Source organism: Octodon degus, unplaced genomic scaffold (assembly GCF_000260255.1).
Source record: "Octodon degus isolate 3935 unplaced genomic scaffold, OctDeg1.0 scaffold00020, whole genome shotgun sequence".
NCBI lineage: Eukaryota > Metazoa > Chordata > Mammalia > Rodentia > Octodontidae > Octodon > Octodon degus.
In genome coordinates, this window is record NW_004524596.1 from 16,122,701 (window position 1) to 16,140,581 (window position 17,881).

General features: G+C 56.2%; 1 protein-coding gene across 1 annotated transcript in view; it reads left to right on the top strand.

The window, feature by feature from the left end:
- The window catches only part of Ttc7a (tetratricopeptide repeat domain 7A), a 99,529-nt gene that overhangs the window by 28,201 nt on the left and 53,447 nt on the right, over positions 1-17,881 (top strand). Inside the window, exons 5-8 of the mRNA XM_023711188.1 lie at positions 7,062-7,140; positions 7,881-8,038; positions 8,532-8,595; positions 17,609-17,746. Of these exons, the coding sequence (XP_023566956.1) occupies positions 7,062-7,140; positions 7,881-8,038; positions 8,532-8,595; positions 17,609-17,746 (439 nt within the window). The remainder of the gene's footprint in view (positions 1-7,061; positions 7,141-7,880; positions 8,039-8,531; positions 8,596-17,608; positions 17,747-17,881) is intronic.

The window sequence follows — 17,881 nt, forward strand, 5'->3', positions numbered from 1 at the left end:
TTTGCGGTACCAGGGATTGAACTCAGGACCTTGTACTTGCCAGGCAAGCGCTTATTCTACTGAGCAATCTCCCTAGCCCAAATTTATTTATTTATTTATTATTATTATTAATTTTATTATTATTTTTTTTGCAGTCCCAAGGATTGAACATTTGTGGTTTGTATTGGTTACAAACTAAGTTTTCTTAGCCCAGGGTTTCTCAGCCTGAGCACTCTGCGTTTTGGGGCTGTCCTAGCCGTTGGAGGTTTTAGCAACATCTCTAGCCTTCACCCAATAGATGCCAGGAGCACCTACCCCCAGGGTGACAACCCAGAAGTGTCACCAGACTTTGCAGGTACCCTGCAGGGGAGGGAGGGGAAGCAGTCCCTAGTTTAAAAAACCCTACCTTAGCAGGATACAGACAGTGCATGCCTGTAATCCCAGCACTCTAGGAGGTTGAGGCAGGAAGATCCCAAGTCTGAGTCTGACTTTGGCAACTTAGACCCTGTCTCAAAATAAATAATAAATAAAAGAGGAAACACTAAGATGGCAGCGTGGTAACCAGCAGAGGAAGTGTTTCGGAGAGTTGCTGTCCAGACGCTGGAATATAAAAATGTGAGCAAGACAGGAAAGAAGGAGGTAGATTCCCTGGACCTAGGAAGGATCTGAAGTGTGAATTGAAGCCTGCCCAGAGTGAAGAGAGAAACTTTAATGAAGAAGGAGGAGGTGGGGGCTGGGGAGATGGCTCAGTAGAATAAGTGTTTCCCTGGGAAGCACAAGGGCCTGAGTTCAATCCCCAGTTCTGCCAAAAAAAAAAAAAAAAAAAGGTGCTAATGGCGCCTTCTCCCTGAGATGGGACTCACTGCCTGAGGGGAGCGGTTCAAACCTTCAGACACTTGGCGCCTACTGGCGACCCCAGAGGCTTCCACAGAGAGGTGCAGCAGTGGAGGGGGACAGCGGACATGATGAACTGCACTTGCGGGCGGTGAGGGCTGAGGGCACGCCCGGGTTTGGCTCTGCTGTCACTGGTGGACGACGTGTGGAGATGCAGTCCCGATCTGTGTTGATTTGGGTTGGAGGTCCCACTTGGCCTCGCTAGTGCCTTTTCATGCAGGGGAGTATCACTCAGCTACAACGAAGGGCGACTGCAGGCTTGGACAGCTGTGAGTGAGGCTAGAGGCCACCTTCACGAGGGAAGTGAGCCCGATGCTCCTGTGCAGGCGTCGTACTGTCTCCCTACTGTGAGAAGCTGGAAGAGTAGATATGATCCCAAATTCACAACAGACGTTGTGAAATGGGAAGAGAAGCTGGGAAGGGGGAATGGAGGAAAAGGGGGAGGAGGCGAGACAGTTACGCACACGATCGCTAAGGCAGATACGCTACTAATTTCTCTTATTCGTTGAAAAGAAAGGCTGGTGCAAATATTGTTTGGACAATTAAAGGCCGATATCTTGTACTACTGAGTAACTAATTTAAAGATAACAATGTGCAGTATATTAACTACCATTACTCTCCTAATATTGAAATTTTGGGGTTCTTTCTCATTAAGATAAAAAAGGACTGGGATTTTCGTCAGTACCAAGTAAAGGCCATATGTTCTATCCCCAGAACTGGGGGAGGGGAGCCCATTTAACTCGTGCCTCTGGAAGAAGTCACGACAAGCAGTGCAGTGCTGTGGCTCCCGTGGAGGATTTGACGGTGGTGGTGGCGGAATGTGCTTGACCCGTGCAGCTTCCCTAGGATTCCGAGCTCCAGGGAGCCCGGGCCACCTCCGTGCTGGCTATGTCCTTCTGGGCATCGAGGGACATTAACTTTTTCTGGGGCCTGCCCTACTGATTTAGCAGTTAGCTCCCCAGATGAGTCCTGCCCCTTGCTCTGTGGCTGACTGAGGGCCCCCTTGCTGATGGAACCAGATCCAAAAGCACTATCTGGAAACGACAGGAGCCGGAAGGCTGGGAAACCTGGATCCCACGCTTCTCCTCACTGCCACTAGAGGGCAGCCGTGGACTCTGGTTGGAGCCTGGCACCAGGCAGTGCCACCAGGAGGGGGCATCTTCCTGCCATGTTCAGGGGGTTGGGACCCAGCAGTGGCTGCTGGACCGATTCTTGGCAGTAGGGAGGTTCCAGAAGGGAGCTTGCTCCCCCTCCATGGAGCAGCTGACAGGTGACCCCATCAGTTGCTCTGACCTCACCAGGACCAAGTACCTGGGCATCTGCCGGAAAGTTGAATGTGCGCCAGCTCCACCCTCCCCCCACCCCCGTCGTGGGCAAGCAGCCGTCTGTCCCTGGATTGGTGTTTCCTCTTCCTTCTGCCTACGCTTGGTTCGTTACTCAGGGATGGGATGAGCTTGGACGGTGTGTACTGACCAAGGCTATATATTTTATGTCTTAAAATTTTTTCTGGGGCCGGGAAGATGGCTCAGCAGAAAAAGCGCTTCCCTGGCAAGCGCAAGGGCCTGAGTTCAATCCCCGGTTTCACACACACACACACACACACACACAAATTCAGATTACTAAAGCAACTTGTACACACAGCGTTTCCTAATGGAGTGCTGCAGGACCAGGCTCTGTGTGTGTGTGTGTGTGTGTGTGTGTGTGTGAGTGTGTGAGTGCATGTGTGCAGGCTCACACAGCCCTGCTTCACCTTGCCAGGAGGTGATGAGTTGGAAAGTGTGGGACATCTCTTCAGGGGAGAGATGTTTCCATTTTAGAAACAGATGGTTTGGGTCTGTGGCTGACCTGAATGACGTGATAACCATTTGACCTTCACCCGACCTTGTCTCCCGACTCAGCCCTCCAGCTGTTGAGACCTGCCAGCTGGCCATGCTCTTTTGGGTCCCTGACCGGAAATCTGTCGTGTACAGTGCCAGCCCTGAAATGGGGACTCCCGGGTATGGTCACACGCACCATTGTTATTTAGGTTCCATTCAGCCATCCGTTTCATTCAGTTTCTTATTGTCCGTTGTGAAGCAAACCAGCTCTTCTAAAGCACGCTTCCGAAACACCTCCTGTGTGCATAAGACTTCTGAGCACCAGGGGAATCAGCAGCATGGCTGTTGCAGCAGATTGCAGGCTCCCTACACGCAGGGCACAGGGAGACATTCATTCTCCGTCAGTCTCTTAAATGTGTCTACTTCCGGGTGGGACCAGGGCTGGCCCAGCACCTGGTGTGCAGGTGGCACTTTGTAAAGACCTAGCAAAATGAATATAGGGCAGTCAGCGTTCGGCGGCCAGCGAAAGTGTGAGCACGCCAGGCGTAAGGTGGGCATTGTGTTTCTCAGGGTTAAAAGCAGCAGTCTGAGCCCTGGCTGCCTACATCTTGAGCAAACGATGGCCCAGAAAAGGGCGTGCCTTCCTGGGCTTCAGTTTCTCAGTTGGAAAAAGGGTATTCGTTTATTTTTTATGGTGCTGGGGCCTCAAGAACCCAGGGCCTCGTGTGTGCGGGGCAAGTGCTCCCGACGGAGCCCTGCCCCAGCGTGGGGCTGATTTCCTGAGGGCCTGCTGTGGGCCACGTGTGCGTTCCTGCTGCGGTCATGGCCTCACCTGCCTCGTCAGACAAGATGATGACGGAACAGGACGAAGGGCTTTGGAAAATGTGCTCCACTGCCCGCTGCTGGCGAGGGGACCCCAGGGGCTTCAGTGTCCTGAGTGGAGGCCTCCCTAAGACCAGCTGTCACTGCACCTCTGCCCCTTGTCTCTCTGTCTTTGTCTATATCTGTCTGTGTGTTTGTGTATGTCTTTCTAGCTTTCTGTCTGTCTGTCTCTCTCTCTCTGTCTCTCTCTTTGTCTTTGTCTGGCTGTCTGTCTTTATGTCTGTCTATCTGTCTGTCTTATCTGTCTCTGTCTCTCTTTGTCTCTGTCTGTCTGTCTCTCTCTCTCTCTCTCTCTCTCTCTCTCTCTCTCTCTCTCTCTCTCTTTCTCTGTTCCTGATGAGTCAGTCAAACTTTACTTTAGCTGGAATCCACAGCTTCCCGGCTTCTCCTCACGTGCCCTGTGTCTGGGCCAGGGTTTGCTTGAGGCCCTGTCTGGATATTGTTAAAAGTGGGCAGCTTGGCTCAGAAAGGTCAGCAGGAGAGACAAGAACAAAGAGATCTTTCAAGCTGGCCGCTTGCCGGGCAGCCAGCCTGCCAGCCCAGGTGGCCATCTGGGTATGTAAGGAGCCCACCTGGGCTCTCAGAGGGGTAAACTGAGGCAGGGGTTATTCACAACAGTGCAGAAGAGCGTGAAAGTCACCTTAGCCTCCTCTGTGCAGCCCTGGCTGCAGGAACCGAGTGGGCTTTCCCTTGGGGACATTCAATAAAGATCGGGATTTACTTGCAGCATGTCCAAGGGTGATGATTTGTTTTGCTAAATAATTCCAGGGGGTGGGGCGGGGAGATGGCTCAGTGGAATAAGCATTTGCAAGTGCAAGGACCTGAGTTCAATCCCCGGTTCCGCAAAATAAATAAATAAATAAATAAATATAATAATAATAATTCCAGGGAGTTTATTTAGATGACAGAAATTCCTCCGAGGTATAGCTGGGGCCCAGAACCAGCATTCCTTCCAGAGCCAGGAGAGGCCCGGCCGCCGGTCCAGGAGATGCTGACACGCAGTCCAGAGGATGACCCTGCGGTGTGGGAGGAGAGGCTGCGGTCACTGCTGGCTCCAGCATCCTGGCAGCCTTGGCCTGGCTACTGGGGCGGGGGCTGGCAGGTGGCCTGGAGAGTGGAAAATCACCCCAGGTCCTGCAAGCCGCCTGCCTCCTCTTGCTTTCCTGGTGCTTGGGGTCTGCGTTTCTGTGAACTCTGTCCTGGAGATGCTCTGGTTGACAGGGCCTGGCCTGTGGCCGCCTGTAGCCGGGGCTTCAGTGGGACTGAGTGGCTCTCTGGGGGCCCACGCCTGTCCTGGCTCTGCCAGGCACTCCTGTTCTTAGGTTTCCTGTAGGCTGAGTCTGGCAGGGACAGACAGACATGAAGCAGGACCTGGCTGAACTTCCTGCAAAATAATGCCAGTTAACTCATCAGGAATGTGACCCTTAGGATGCAGGCTAGAAGCGGAAGGGGAGTAACACCGGGTGAGCCTCTGCCACAGGCCTGCATGGCTGGGATCTCCCCACCACCTTCCTGACAGCTGTGAGGGGCTGAGGGGGCTTCCGACGGCAGGAGCCTGGCACTTAGACACCCGTGCTCCAGGAGACAGAGGTAGGGCCTGACCCCGGGGCTGGGGTCCCTTGTGAAACCCAGCTTCTCAGATGGGGGCTAAAGGGTACAGCCAATCCCCCGAGTCAGTCAGTGGTTCGTAAACTCAGTGCCTGTTGGAATCCCTGGCCACTCAGTAAGACCCAGCTTGCTGGGCTCAACCTGAATGTCTGACCCAGTGGGTCTAGAGTGCATTTCCAACAAGTCTCCTTCCACAAATTCCTGGAATTCTGATGCTGCTAGTCTAAGGACTGTAATTTAAGGACCTGTAGTCTGAGCCATTTTCCTAGAGTGTGAGTGTGTCCCTCTAGTGATCCCCGTGCTAACTTGTTTTCTTGGTGGTGCCATTGGGGTGGGACGGAGGGCAGTGTGCGCACTGGGCAACAGCCCTACCGCTGGATCCGCACTCCCTTGGTCTTTATCTTGAGACAAGTTCTTGCTGGGCTCCCCAGGCTGGCCTCAAACTAGGTATTCTCCTGCCTCAGCCTCAGTAACTGGGATGGATTACAAGTCTCTGCCGCCATGCTCAGCCACAGACTTTTAAAAAAATACTCTTACTTAATATCTGCTGGTAGAAAAATAACCAGCATAGCAAACCTGTGATTTCCAGTGAGAAACCTACTGAGGCAGAAAGAAGGTATAAATAAAAGAATCACATAATAATACTAGTAGTAGTAGTACCAATAATAATAATAATAACAACAACAACAACAATAATAATAATACAGTAGAATAAGCGCTTGCCTGACAAGGGCCTGAGTTCAATCCCCAGTTCCGCCAAAAGACAAAGAAAAAAAATAATACTGGGTCCGTCTGTCCCGCACCACTAGTGGAAAAGCTGAACAGTGAATGCAGCAGAAGCCGGGAGACCTGAGCTAGATGGAGCCCTCATTGCAGAGGAGAGAATAGGCGCCCCTGCTTCCCTGGGCCACAGGCCCGTTAGCGGTGGGCCTGCGCCATCACTGGAGCCGCGGGCTGCCTGTCCTGCAGGCTCTTTGGAGCACTGGGCTGGCTTGGGGAAGTCGTGACCTGGCCTAGCCCAGGGATGTGGCCTCCATTCACAGCCCTGGAAATGGGTCTGCTTTGGGTATACCGTCGCTCGCACGTGCTTAGCCCTCTTGTCTGAGCCGGGGCGCCACCGCAGGCCCAGGACCTGCTCTGTGAGCTTGTCCTTTCGTGGCTCCTGGCCCTGGAGCTTGATGAGCCTGGGTGCATGGGGGAGGGGGGGTGAAGGTCAGAGCTGTCCCGGAACGTGACCTCCGTTTTAAGTGCAAGGCAAGTGTGTGGAAAGAACAGGGGGCTCAGTGGGAGGTGTGTTTCTCCCTGTGGGTAACGAAGTACCCCAGAAATCGTCAAGGCCCGGAGGGTGATGGGAAGGAACAACCCCGGGTGGCCTTCTCACTGGGCCAGTCTTGGAGGCGGACCGGCAGTGAGGATGGACTCCAGTGTGGGCTCATGCAGCACGACGTACGGAACTGACGCTGACTCCACCCGGGAAGCCCAGCCCAGCCCGAGACTCTTGGGCCAAGGTGGCACCTGTTTGAAGGGTCAGCCTTGGTGTCCTTGTGCGGGTGATCTGGAAGCCTGCTGCTGGGGGCCTTAGAGAGGCGGAGCGCCCTCCTTTCTGCTTGTTGGTGTTGGGGCTGTGGGGTTACCCCTTGGCCTTCTGTCCTAATGATTTTTTTTTTTTTTTTTGGTGGAACCGGGGATTAAACTCAGGCCCTTGCACTTGCCAGGGAAGCACTTATACTACTGAGCCATCTCCCTGGCCCCACCATCCTAATGATTGAAGTACACAAAGAAAACTCTAGGACACAGGTTTCCCCGTGGCTGTGCCTGCCCAAGGGTGTCTTTGTGGGACTTGGGCCGATAATGACCCCACTTGTGCTGCCCTCCCTCCAGGAATATCGTGAAGGCCATGAGGGAGCTCCGTGAGGTTCTACGGACCGTGGAGACCAAAGCCACGCAGAACTTCAAAGTGGTAATGTGGCTGCAGGCTGTCCTGTACCCAGCTTATTCAGGGGCCAGTGTCTGTGGGAGACAACGGAAGTCACAGTAGGCGGCCCCAAGCCATGGGTGGCAGTGGGTGCCCAGTGCCAGGCAGTGCCCACCCTCCCTGCTTCTGGCCGACATGGCTTCTCCCCCTAGGCATGCTTCTCTGCTCAGCCTGGATGCACCACTTGGAGAATAGCTTCCCTTGGGGCAGAGTGACATCTCCCACTGGGCCAGGGATGTGACTCAGTGTTGGGTGCCTCTCTTGCAAGCGTGAGGCCCCGGCTGGATCCTCAGGCCCCCTGGTGCCTTGATGCCACCCTTCCAAGGGCAAAACTGCCGCGGCGGGGTGGTGTTGCTCCATCTGGGATTTGTCTGTGATCCTTGCAAGCGCTGGTCCCCTACCTTCGTAGGCCTTCATTCATCCACAGTCACAGCCACAACCACTGTGCATACTGCATGTCTGATCAGCTCTCAGTCGGTACTGGAGCTGCCTGTGCCTGTGGGCCGGAGTCGTGCCCGCCCCTCTGTATGGGCCTGCAGGGCACTCAGGGATGGGGAGGGGGCACGCACCTGTTATCTAGGAGAGCAGAGGAGGAAGAGCCATGGGAAGGGCTGGGCGCCTCAGTCCTGGGCTCCTGCAGAGCAGCGCCGGGGAGCTCGGGCTTAGCTGCACTAGGGGCTGGCTGGGGGCAGTTTCAGGTGTGTGGCTGATTCCTCCCCTTGCAGATGGCCGCCACACACCTAGCAGGGGTCCTGTTGCACTCGCTGAGCGAGGAATGCTACTGGAGCCCCCTGTCCCACCCCCTGCCCGAGTTCATGAGCAAGGAGGACAGTGCCTTCGTCACGCAGGCCCTGCGCAAGCCTAACCTCTACGAAGGTGACAAGTGAGTTCCGCCCGCCCTGCTGCACACACCCTGCTGCACCTGTCTGTCACACGCTGTGTGTGGCTCCTGAACTCTGCCCACACTCGCTCTGCTCGCTGCCCTGCACTCTGGCTGGGCAGGCTCAGGGACCAGGGACCAGGGAAGGAAGGTCTCCTGAGCGCCTGGGGGAGACTCCCGCAAGGCGCCCAGAGGCCTGTTTGGCGCTTCCCTTTCTGTTGGTGCCTCCGGTCTTGGGGGTCCGTTGCCAGCTGGCAGAGACCGAGAGCCTATGCGGTGCTCTCTGCGCTTGCCCTGCAGCATCACGTGCTGCTCCGGGCAGGAAGGGCTCCTCTTTCCCCAGGGGATCTGTGGCCTTTCAGACTGTGGTTTAGGGCCTGCTAAGGAGCTGCCCGTGATGTCTGTGAATTATGCACGAGTGGGTCGCCTTACCAGGCCAGAGGCGCTGCTGCTGCGGCTGCGGGTGGACTGGAGCCCGGCTGTGTTTGCCTTTCAGTCTCTACTGCCCGAAGGATAACATCGAGGAGGCCCTCCTGCTGCTGCTCATCAGCGAGTCCATGGTAAGCCCGGGGCGCCTGTGCGTGCCTGCACCTGTGCCTGAGCCCCAGCCTCCTCGTCCTGGGCGAGCTCTGCCCAGGGGAGGCCCCAGAGCCGAAGTTCTTGTCTCTGCTTGCCTGGCTCATCAGGCCATGGCGTGGCTGCACAGGCTGCATTCAGGGGCCTATGAGAAATGTCCGTGTCCAGTACCCCGCGTTGGGTGCTGTGCCAGGCGTGAGAGCAGCAGGTGGGGAGTACGAGGAACATGCACGTTGAAAGCAGGAGGCTAAGGTTCAGGTTCCAGCTCTGACCCTGTTATCTAAGGGCTGGCGACGACTCATTCAATCCCTTTGAGCCTCAGTTTCCTCCCTGTGAGGTGACAGCAGGTGTGGTGATGCACACCTATAATGTAGCAGTGAGTGTGTTGTACTGGGAGGCTGAGGCGGGAAGATTCCTGTGAGTCCAAGGTCAGCCTGGGCTACAGAGTGAGTCCCTGTCTCAAAACAAAACAAAAAAATTTGAAAGTAACCCCCAGAGGTAAGTGTGGATGGAATTCGTACATTCCTGTAACAATTACGGATTGTGTGCCTTGTACCTGACCCTGGCTTAAATGTCAGAGGTGCGGCTGTCCTTGTCGAGCCTACATGCTAGTGAAGGAGGTGGCCCTAAATTAATAATGACCTCAGTGTCCAGGGCGTTGTTTGAGCACATGGGAAAGCATGTACATGCACACTGTTGAATGAGGCAGGAGAGAGGAGAAGGCGCGCTGGATGGAGCACACCGTGAAGTTCTCTGCGGACTTTGTCACAAGACCTGCTTGCTGCACCCTGAGCAGGGGAGCAAGGCAAAGGCACTGCAGTGCTTGGAAGCTCTGTCGAGGAGAATGTGATGTGGCTGGCTCATCCAGAAAGCAGAGCGAGAAAGGACGGACAGGTGCGGGAGGAGCCGCGGGGGCTGGAGGAGCCCAGCGTGGAGGTGCATGTCCGGGTCAGGTGCATATCTCCCCTTGAGGGGCCCATCAGTGCTGGTGAGCTGGGACCACCTGCGTGAGATGACTCTTCTGAGCCTGTGCATCTGAGGAGTGAGGTTGCGGGGTCATGGCCCTTGGGCTGGATGCCTGGACAACCGGAAATGAGTGCTGTTTTGAAAAGGTGTCTGGGAGTGTTCCTGGACATCTGGGATGGTGGCTTGGGCATCTGGGTGATGTCAGGGCTTATTTAGAGAACTGTGGTGGGAACACTGCTGCTGACTCCTCAGGGCTCCCGGCAGTAGAGAGGAGGATGCTTGGCCCGGGGTGCAGAGGCTGTGTCCTCAGCCAGCCTGGTCCCCTGCAGGTCTGGGGGTTTGCGGATTTAGGACTTGGGTAATTGGAGCTCAGGTGCCAGCTGGACGTATCATGGCATGGTGTCGCCTTCCTGTGCTGTGGGGTGCAGTGGACCATTTCTGAGGTCCCTTCTCTGCCAGGGGCCCAGCCGGCCACCTCACATAGGTAGATGTTATGTTGAACCCTATGGAAAGACCAGGTTTTAGTTGTTTATGGCCCACAGTCACCACAGGTGGTATAGTTTCTTTTAATGCCAATGTGGTCCCATCTTTCTTGTTATTTTTTGAAACAATGTCTTGCCATATAGCCCAGGCTACCCTTGAACTCCTGGCAATCCTGCCACGGTCTGCAGAGTGCTGGGACTCCAGGCATGCGCCCCACTCCGGGCTCCATCTGTTCCCATCCCACAGATGAGACTAGTAAGGTCCAGCACAAGTGCCCATCTTGGGCAAGGCCACACGCTAACAAGCCCTATGGTCCCGATGCCGGCCACACTCACTCCTTCCATGCCCTTGAAGCACACCAGCTGTGGAGGCTGAGCTCCAGGCTTGCCTCTGCACCTCACCACCTGCTTCAGTTCCCACTTTCCACGTCCGTGAAAGGGCCACAGTCGTAGTTAGGGAGTCTGAGCAGCTCCTGTTTTTCTCCTCAGTAGGGGCTGAGGCTGTGCTCAGTCTCCCTGAGCCGTTTTGGAGGCCTCTGTTGGATGAGGGACAAAGCCATCCTTCAGGTGCCTTTCCCATCGTGGTCCCCACGCCCGCCCACTCCAGTGCTCAAGCTGCCCCTAACCTCAGAACAGAGAGTAGCCTGTTGCTACAGTGGGAGTGTTCTTGTGTGTGGCCTCCCCTCCAAGCAGTGACTCCCGCTTTGTAGTAGGAGGTGTGGCAGGCGCGCCCAGGACCTGGTGCAATGGTGCGAGGGCCGGAACCCTGGAGAGTCCCTGCAGCAGCATCAGGGCAGGAGGCCTGCAGTTCACACGTGGTCGCGAGAGCAGGCACATGGGCTGGCTGCCATGTGGGGAGGACATGTGTAGTGGGCTTAGCTTTAGTGTCTCCTTGTAGAGGACTTTGGCCTCCAGGCCAAATCTGGCCTCTTGGCGCCCAGATTCCTCCAGTCTTCTTTCTTCTTTTTACATCCCAGACACCCTTCAGTCGCTTCTAATCAGCCTGAGGACTAGGGCTGGGCTCCGCGAGTCCAGTTCCCCTCCCTGCTCCTGCCCTCCCGGTCCACTGAACCCCCACACTCCACACACCCTCAAGCTGGCCACCATGTCCCATTTCCTCCTCCCACCTTGGTGCTGGCAGAGCCTGGCTGCAGATGACGGGCTCGAGAGGTCCATAGAGCAGCAGTCGGCAGCCCCAGCCCTGCCTGGATTCTCCTTCTCGTGCTGCAGTAAAGGTGACGCCTGCAGAGCCCGCCCGTAATCCCGTGGCCTTTGCCTCCAGGATGGCCAAGTGGTTCCACGAACCGTTGGTGGGCTTCCTAATTTTCAGCTTGGAGCTCAGGCTGGCTGGCAGGGTCTGGGTGTGGGGCTAAGGCCTTGGGTGTGGCTTTTGTTACACTGTATGGTCACTATGAATGAGGGAGGCCTTGTTTTTTAAGGGATAAACAGGAATCGTTAATACCTTCATGGGAATGCAAAGGCTGTGGAAACCGATGGAAGATTTATGTGTTGGACTTAGTTTTGAGTCTTTGTGGCTAAAAGATCATTTTAAAATAGGTAGTTGGGGGGTAGGGAGATAGCTCAGTGGTGTATGCACCTGTCTGACCAGGGCAAGGACCCAGGTTCAGTCCCTGGAACCAAATGCCATGCTGATCACCAAAACCAGGCTTGGTGGCACAGGCCTATGATCCCAGCGCTGGGGAAGCTGAGATGGGAGGATCACTGTGAGTCCGAGCTGCACAGGGAGACCCTGTATCAAATAAGTAAATATATATATATATATAATCTCCATAGTCCATCCACCCACTCCTCCGTGCATCCATCCATCCACCTACCCCCCCACCAGCTCGTCCATTCATCTGTCCATCCACCCTCCCACTGTTCACCCACACAATCTTATTCCAGCAGCTGACCCTGCAAGTTCATGCCCAGCCCCGTAGATAGCGGTGATGAACAGCCTTTGTCCCCAGTATGCTCCTAGTGCTGAGGGCCGTGGAAGAAATCCTGGGCTCTGAATCAGAAAGAAGTACCCCAACGTGCGTACCTCAAATGTAGTCTAGTTTCTGAAAAGACTGTATAGCAAGCCAGCCTGATTTTCTGACAGCCAGGCAGCCAGGAGCTAGAGGAATCTTCGTCACTTCCAAAATACTGATCCCAGGGCTTAAAATAAATGCTAAAGCAAATTGGATCCTTGGGCCCTTGCTGCAGCAGGGAAGGAATTGCTGCTGGTGTTGGGTGCTTGGGAAGCATGCAGAGGTGTGGCGTAGAGTGAAGGTGGGCTGAAGGGAGTGTTTCTGGGACTGGGGTCTGCAGACTAGCAGACTCTGCACCATGTCCTATGATGGGCATCTGGATACTTGAATCTTAAATTTGTCATTCACAACTTGTATGGCCTGGTCAACCTCCTTATGTCCCTGGGCCTTGATTTTCTCATCTGTAAAATGGTTAAGAAGGCTCAATCATTTTCAAAACATTTAGGTTCTAGCTGGTTGGGAGATTGAGGATGCCATTCAGTTTTTTGGTTGACTTGATTTCATTTATTTTTATGATACTAGGAGTTGAATCCAGAGCCTTTGCCCTACCTACATCTCCAGCCATTTTTTTTCTTTCCTTTAAAAAAAAAAAAGACAGAATCTCTCTATAAGTTGTTAAACTACCCAGGTTGGGCCCAGGTTGTGATCTTCCTGTCTCAGCCTCCACAGTGCTGGGATTATAGGCAGGCACCACCATAGCCTACGTGTTATTTTGCTTTATTTAAAGGATTTCCTGGGCTTGCTTTCATCTGGGACTCAGCAGATAGAGGCATTATTCCGGCTTGCAGTTTCTGGTCTATCCTGACAACCCCGCTCTGCCAAAGGTGGAGCTGGTGACACAGGGCTAACGGTACCGCAGCTCAGACCCTTGGTGCTGTAGAAGGGGGGGAGCCTGTCACCAGCTGGCAGGGACTGTGCCAGCACAGTGCCAGCGTGGAGCTGCTTGGCTCTGCGCACTTGGCTCTAGCACAGGAGGCGAGTGTGTCTGCCAGCAAGGCCCATAGCAGGAACAGAGCCCGCAGCGGCACCCTTGGGGAGGGGCGGCTCTGCGCACAGCTGCTGTGGGGCCTCCTTTCCGGGGTGATCGCTGGGTGTCAGGCAGCAGCCTGGCAGGTGGAGAGGCAGCCCCTGAGACGGCTGAACAGGGCCGGAGTCTGCCCTTTGCGGAGAAGCAGCACCCAAGGCCTGGCTGGCAGGCCTGGCCTGGGTCTCGCTTTGGTGTTTGTTAAGCAGAGCTGCCTAGAGCCTCTGAGGCATGGGTGAGGCTGTGGAGCACTTTCCTGGAGGCACGCGAGCTGCGCTGATGTGGGAGCACATCAGTTCTAACCTCGCCTCGACCCCATCTGCGCATTGATCCGCCTTACCCCGCCTACACACACAGACCTTGCTTAGACTCCCCACGTTCCAGCTGGGTAGCAGCAGACCAGACTGAGAATGGCACGATGCCTGCTAGGAAATGCCCCCTTTCCTTCTTTTCAGGCTGACCTGTTTGGTGCAGGGCTGGGGATAAGAGGAGCAAAGCACTGGGCACCATTAGTAGTCAGTGCCGGCCGAGCCCTGCAGCCAGGAAGGGTGGGAACCAGGCCTGCAGCCGGCCAGGGCAGAAGGGGTGAGCCAAGGAGCCGGGAGGCAGCTGGGGCACAGGCAAGCAGCAGGCTGCATGCTGGTGCTGGCGTCAGGCTCGCCTGGCTCTTTGGGGCCCTGTGGGAGGCCGTCCGGCTTCAGGGCTCAGTGTCCTCACCCATGAGGAGAGGTTTGGTGTTCATGTGTGTCCCTCTGTGAGGTTGGGCTCTGTGCACGTTGGGCTCCAGGCAGCTGCCAGCATATGCCTGCCCCGCTCTCTGTGCCTTCCCCGGGGTGGTGGGCGTAGCCCTGCTTGCCTCACGGATACTTGTCTATAGAGCAGAGTGGGTTCTGCAGTTATGGCCTCATCAGTCTAGGCACTTGGGATCACTTACTCACCCTGGACCAAATCAGAGGAGGCCATTCGTTGGTGAAAGGAAAGACGCTTTGTTCCCAGCAGGCTCTGAGGAGAGGGCGGGGCCTCATTTGCCCCTGGTCCCCACCTTACCTGTCTAGGGGTGGTAGTGTCTCTCAGAGCAAGTAGCATGGGGAAGAGGGTGCGTGAGACAGCAGGCATCCCAGACTGGCATGCTCCGAGCACTGACCCCTGGGCCCGGCACCTGCTTATCACAGCTGAGGGGAGGGAGCTGTGACCATGCCCAAGGGTGGCACTTGTCTCTAAAGGACAACATAATCCTGCTTCTGCAGTTCTCGCTGTGCAATGCTGGTCACACTGCTGGCAGCGCTGCACTGCGGGGTGATGGGGGGGTTGGAAATTGTTTCTTGGCTTCTCCTCTGAACCACAGAAGCTTAGGGTGAAAGCTTTCAGGAGACGCTGCAGAAGTCCCTGCAGAAGGTCAGAGGAACAGTGGCCTGGCTCCTGCCTGGGGGTAAAAGTGGAGGTGATAGCAGCGAACACTAGGCAGAGGCAGGGAGAAACCTGGGGAGGGTGTTCTGCCAGCAGCCTGGTGCCAGGAGCGAGGTGGAGAGGCTGCTCAGGAGCAGCAGCATCTTACTTTAAGGCGCCAGGTGGAGTTGTCACTGCACTTGAGCTGAGGCTTTCTTAGGGAAAGCAGGAACCTGAGGCTCTGGAAATGGAGAAGGAAAAGGAAGTGGCTGAGACCGGCTCTGGAGGCTGCTGCTGGAAGCCTGGGGAGCCATGTGTCGGGTGTCTCAAAGGAAGGCAGGGAGGGGCCAGCTGGGGCTTGTAGAGGAGGGACTGGGAGCCCCTCCACGTGTGAGCCCCCTGCTCTGACTAAGTGATGCCCAGAGAGAAAGACTCTGGGCTAAGGTGAAATCTGCTCTCCCCACCCCATCCACCCCAGAGATGGGCTGTAAGAGGCCAGGCCACTGAAGGTACCTGAGCATGAGGGAGGGGTGGACTTTCAGAGCTAGGCATTAATTAGGTCAGAAGAGTGGGAATGGAAGAGACGACCACAGATGTAAATCTTCCTCCTGATGACCAGCTCCCCAGGGGCAGATAGCAGAGAAAGCACATTCTTGGGGGTCCTCAGTCCTTACGCAAAGCCGCACCTGTGCCAAGTGGGCAGGGTGGTCCCCAGAGGACAGCCAGGAGCAGTGTGGGGTGATGGGGTGGGCAGGGCAGATTTCACCCCAGCCCAGAGTCTTTCTCTCTGGGCATCACTTAGTCTGTAGCGATGGACTAGTGAAGTTCTTAGCAGGAGGCTGTGCGAGGGTTTGAAGCATGCAGCTGGCAGGGCCATGTCTCAAGGGTGGTTCATGCCACAGGGATGTACGGGGCCTGGGTGTGTGCTGGTGAAAGGCACCCAGGTAGACAGACGGAACCCAGCATGACCAAATTCAAGTCTTGGTGGCCAGAGAGAGCAGTGGCCTCGGAAAGGAGCTGGAACTTTATCCCCAGGGCAGTGGTGACAAGATAATACTTGCTGTCCCTGTCCCTAACACGGCTGATAGCACAGGAGGAGGCCCAGCCAGGCTTCCCAGCCCTGCCTTTGCAGACCCCTTGGCTCTGCCCTTCCATCCTAGCCTCATCCTGTGAAGTTGTAGGTCAGGCTCCCCTCCGGCAGGCATCCCGCCCCCTCCTGGGTTTCCCTGAGTTTCCCACGCATCCCCTCCCTCCTGCTTGGTGGTCCCTCCCAGTGTTGCTGGAGTGGGAGGAGTGGGGAGGGTCCCACCTGGGGGTGCCAAGCTCTCCTCAGGATTTCTTCTCTTCCTCTCAGGTGTGCTTGTGGGTCCCCTCCCTACCCTGTCCTCCTTCCCCCTGGAGCCCCGGCCAGCTCCTGTGGGCCAGGCTGGTTCCAGTGCTCTGCCTTTGTGATTTCCTGGCATCCCTAGGACCTTCTCCTAGGTGCGGCCTTCTCATGCCCATCCATGTCCATGGCAGGTAGCTGGTCCCCTGCCTCAAGTACCCTCTGGATAAGTCACCTCCTGGAAGCAGGAAGGCTGCTTGGCTTCTGGATGCCCCTAGGGGGCGCATGTCAGCTCTGCGTGTTCCACCCATGGCCTGCAGGCTGTGGCTTTGGGTCTCCCCAGCCGGACTAGAGAAGGGAGGGTAGGGTGAGGCTGTGAGCGGGCCTGCTGGAGGGGCCCACGGCTCTGGCGAATGAAAGTTGGGTCTCAGGCCCAGCGGCTCTTTCGCTTCTATCCTTAGTAGGGAGGTCTGTGTGGTGAAGCAGAGGTAGTCACAGAGCGAGCACTGTGCTGGAGAGGAGAGAGGGGTGAGGAGAGAAGAAAGGGTGCCGGGTGCCTCTGCTGGAGCCCACCTCTGCCAGAGCCCACACAGCCCTCAGAGTCTGCGGCTCACTTGAGACCCTTGAGCAACCAGAGGCTGGGTTTTGCCACAATTGTGGCACTGTCCCCATAGGCCCTCTCTGCCCTGTCACTTCTCTCTGTGCTGTGCATCCCCACGTGGCCCCATCACCTGCTCCTCTGCTCTCAGTCTCTCCTCCCATCGGGGCATGGCACGGGCAGGAGATAGCGAACATGCCACAGACCACAGCAGAGGAGGTCCCCCTTCCTGCGGGGTGCTCTGGCCTGGCGACAGGTGCGCCCTCTGAATTGCTCGACCTGCCAACTCATCACACTCCTGCCCTCTCCTCCCCTCCTAAGAGCTATCCAGCAAGTCTGGGAGCTCTGCAGTGCACAGCACTGTGGAGTCCAAGGGTAGGATTAGGGCCCAACACCAGTGATGGAGGGCAGCAAGTGGGACCAGAGAGTGAGGGCTGGGCCCCTTTCCTCTGCGTGAGCAGTGAAGCCCCCAGCCTGGTGGTGGCTGCCTGTACTTGAAGCTCTTGCTGTGATTGTGGAGAATTGCAAACACAGAAGGAACATTCCAGAAGACAGCTGGTCTGTACTTCCACCAGCGGCAGTGACGTGAAAGAGAGGCTGAGGGCCTCTTCCACATGAGAGGAGGCCAAGGAGGACACAGCCCCAGTGCGAGACATGATCCTGACTGCATGGGGAAGACTAAGCTACTGCAGAGGACGCAGGAGTTATTTTGGACGAGATGGAGCAGAGCGAAGACGCTACGTATCATCAGCTGACCCATCTCGATGAAAGGTGTATGCTTGTAGCGCTATGCTAGGGTGTTGCTGGAGCTTTGAAATCCGACCAGATCACAAATTGAGTTCCAGGATGTTGAGCCCGCGAGGTATGCCCTCGCCCACCTGGGCCGAGGCTGCTGGGCTTCTTTCCTTGGAGAAGCTGCTTCTGGGAGTACAGACACCTACCTGGCCTGGTGGCCGGCCACCTGTGTGGCCTGGGTAGGTGGGAACCCTGAGACACGGCATCTGCTTAGCTTTGGTTGGTCCTCTTCATTTTAGTGTTTTTGAAATAGAGTCTTGCTGTGTAGCTCACGCCGGCCTCAGACTTGCAGTGGTGGTCCCGTCTCAGCCTCTCGAGTGCTGGGATTACAGGCCGGCGCCTCCACGCCCACTGTCCTCACTCTTTATCAAACCTTGTGCTGCCCACAGGCGACTCGGGACGTGGTGCTGAGCCGCGCGCCGGAGCAGGAGGAAGACCGGAGGCTGAGCTTGCGGAACGCTGCGGCCATCTACGACCTCCTGAGCATCACGCTGGGCAGGCGGGGCCAGTACGTCATGCTCTCCGAGGTACGCCAGGGTCGGGCCAGGCACAGAGAGAATCACAGGGGGCTGCCGTTTGCCCCTTCCTCCCTCGCTGAGCTGTTCGGCCTCTTCCTGCCATTTGCCCCTTCCTCCCTCGCTGTGCTGTTCGGCCTCTTCCTG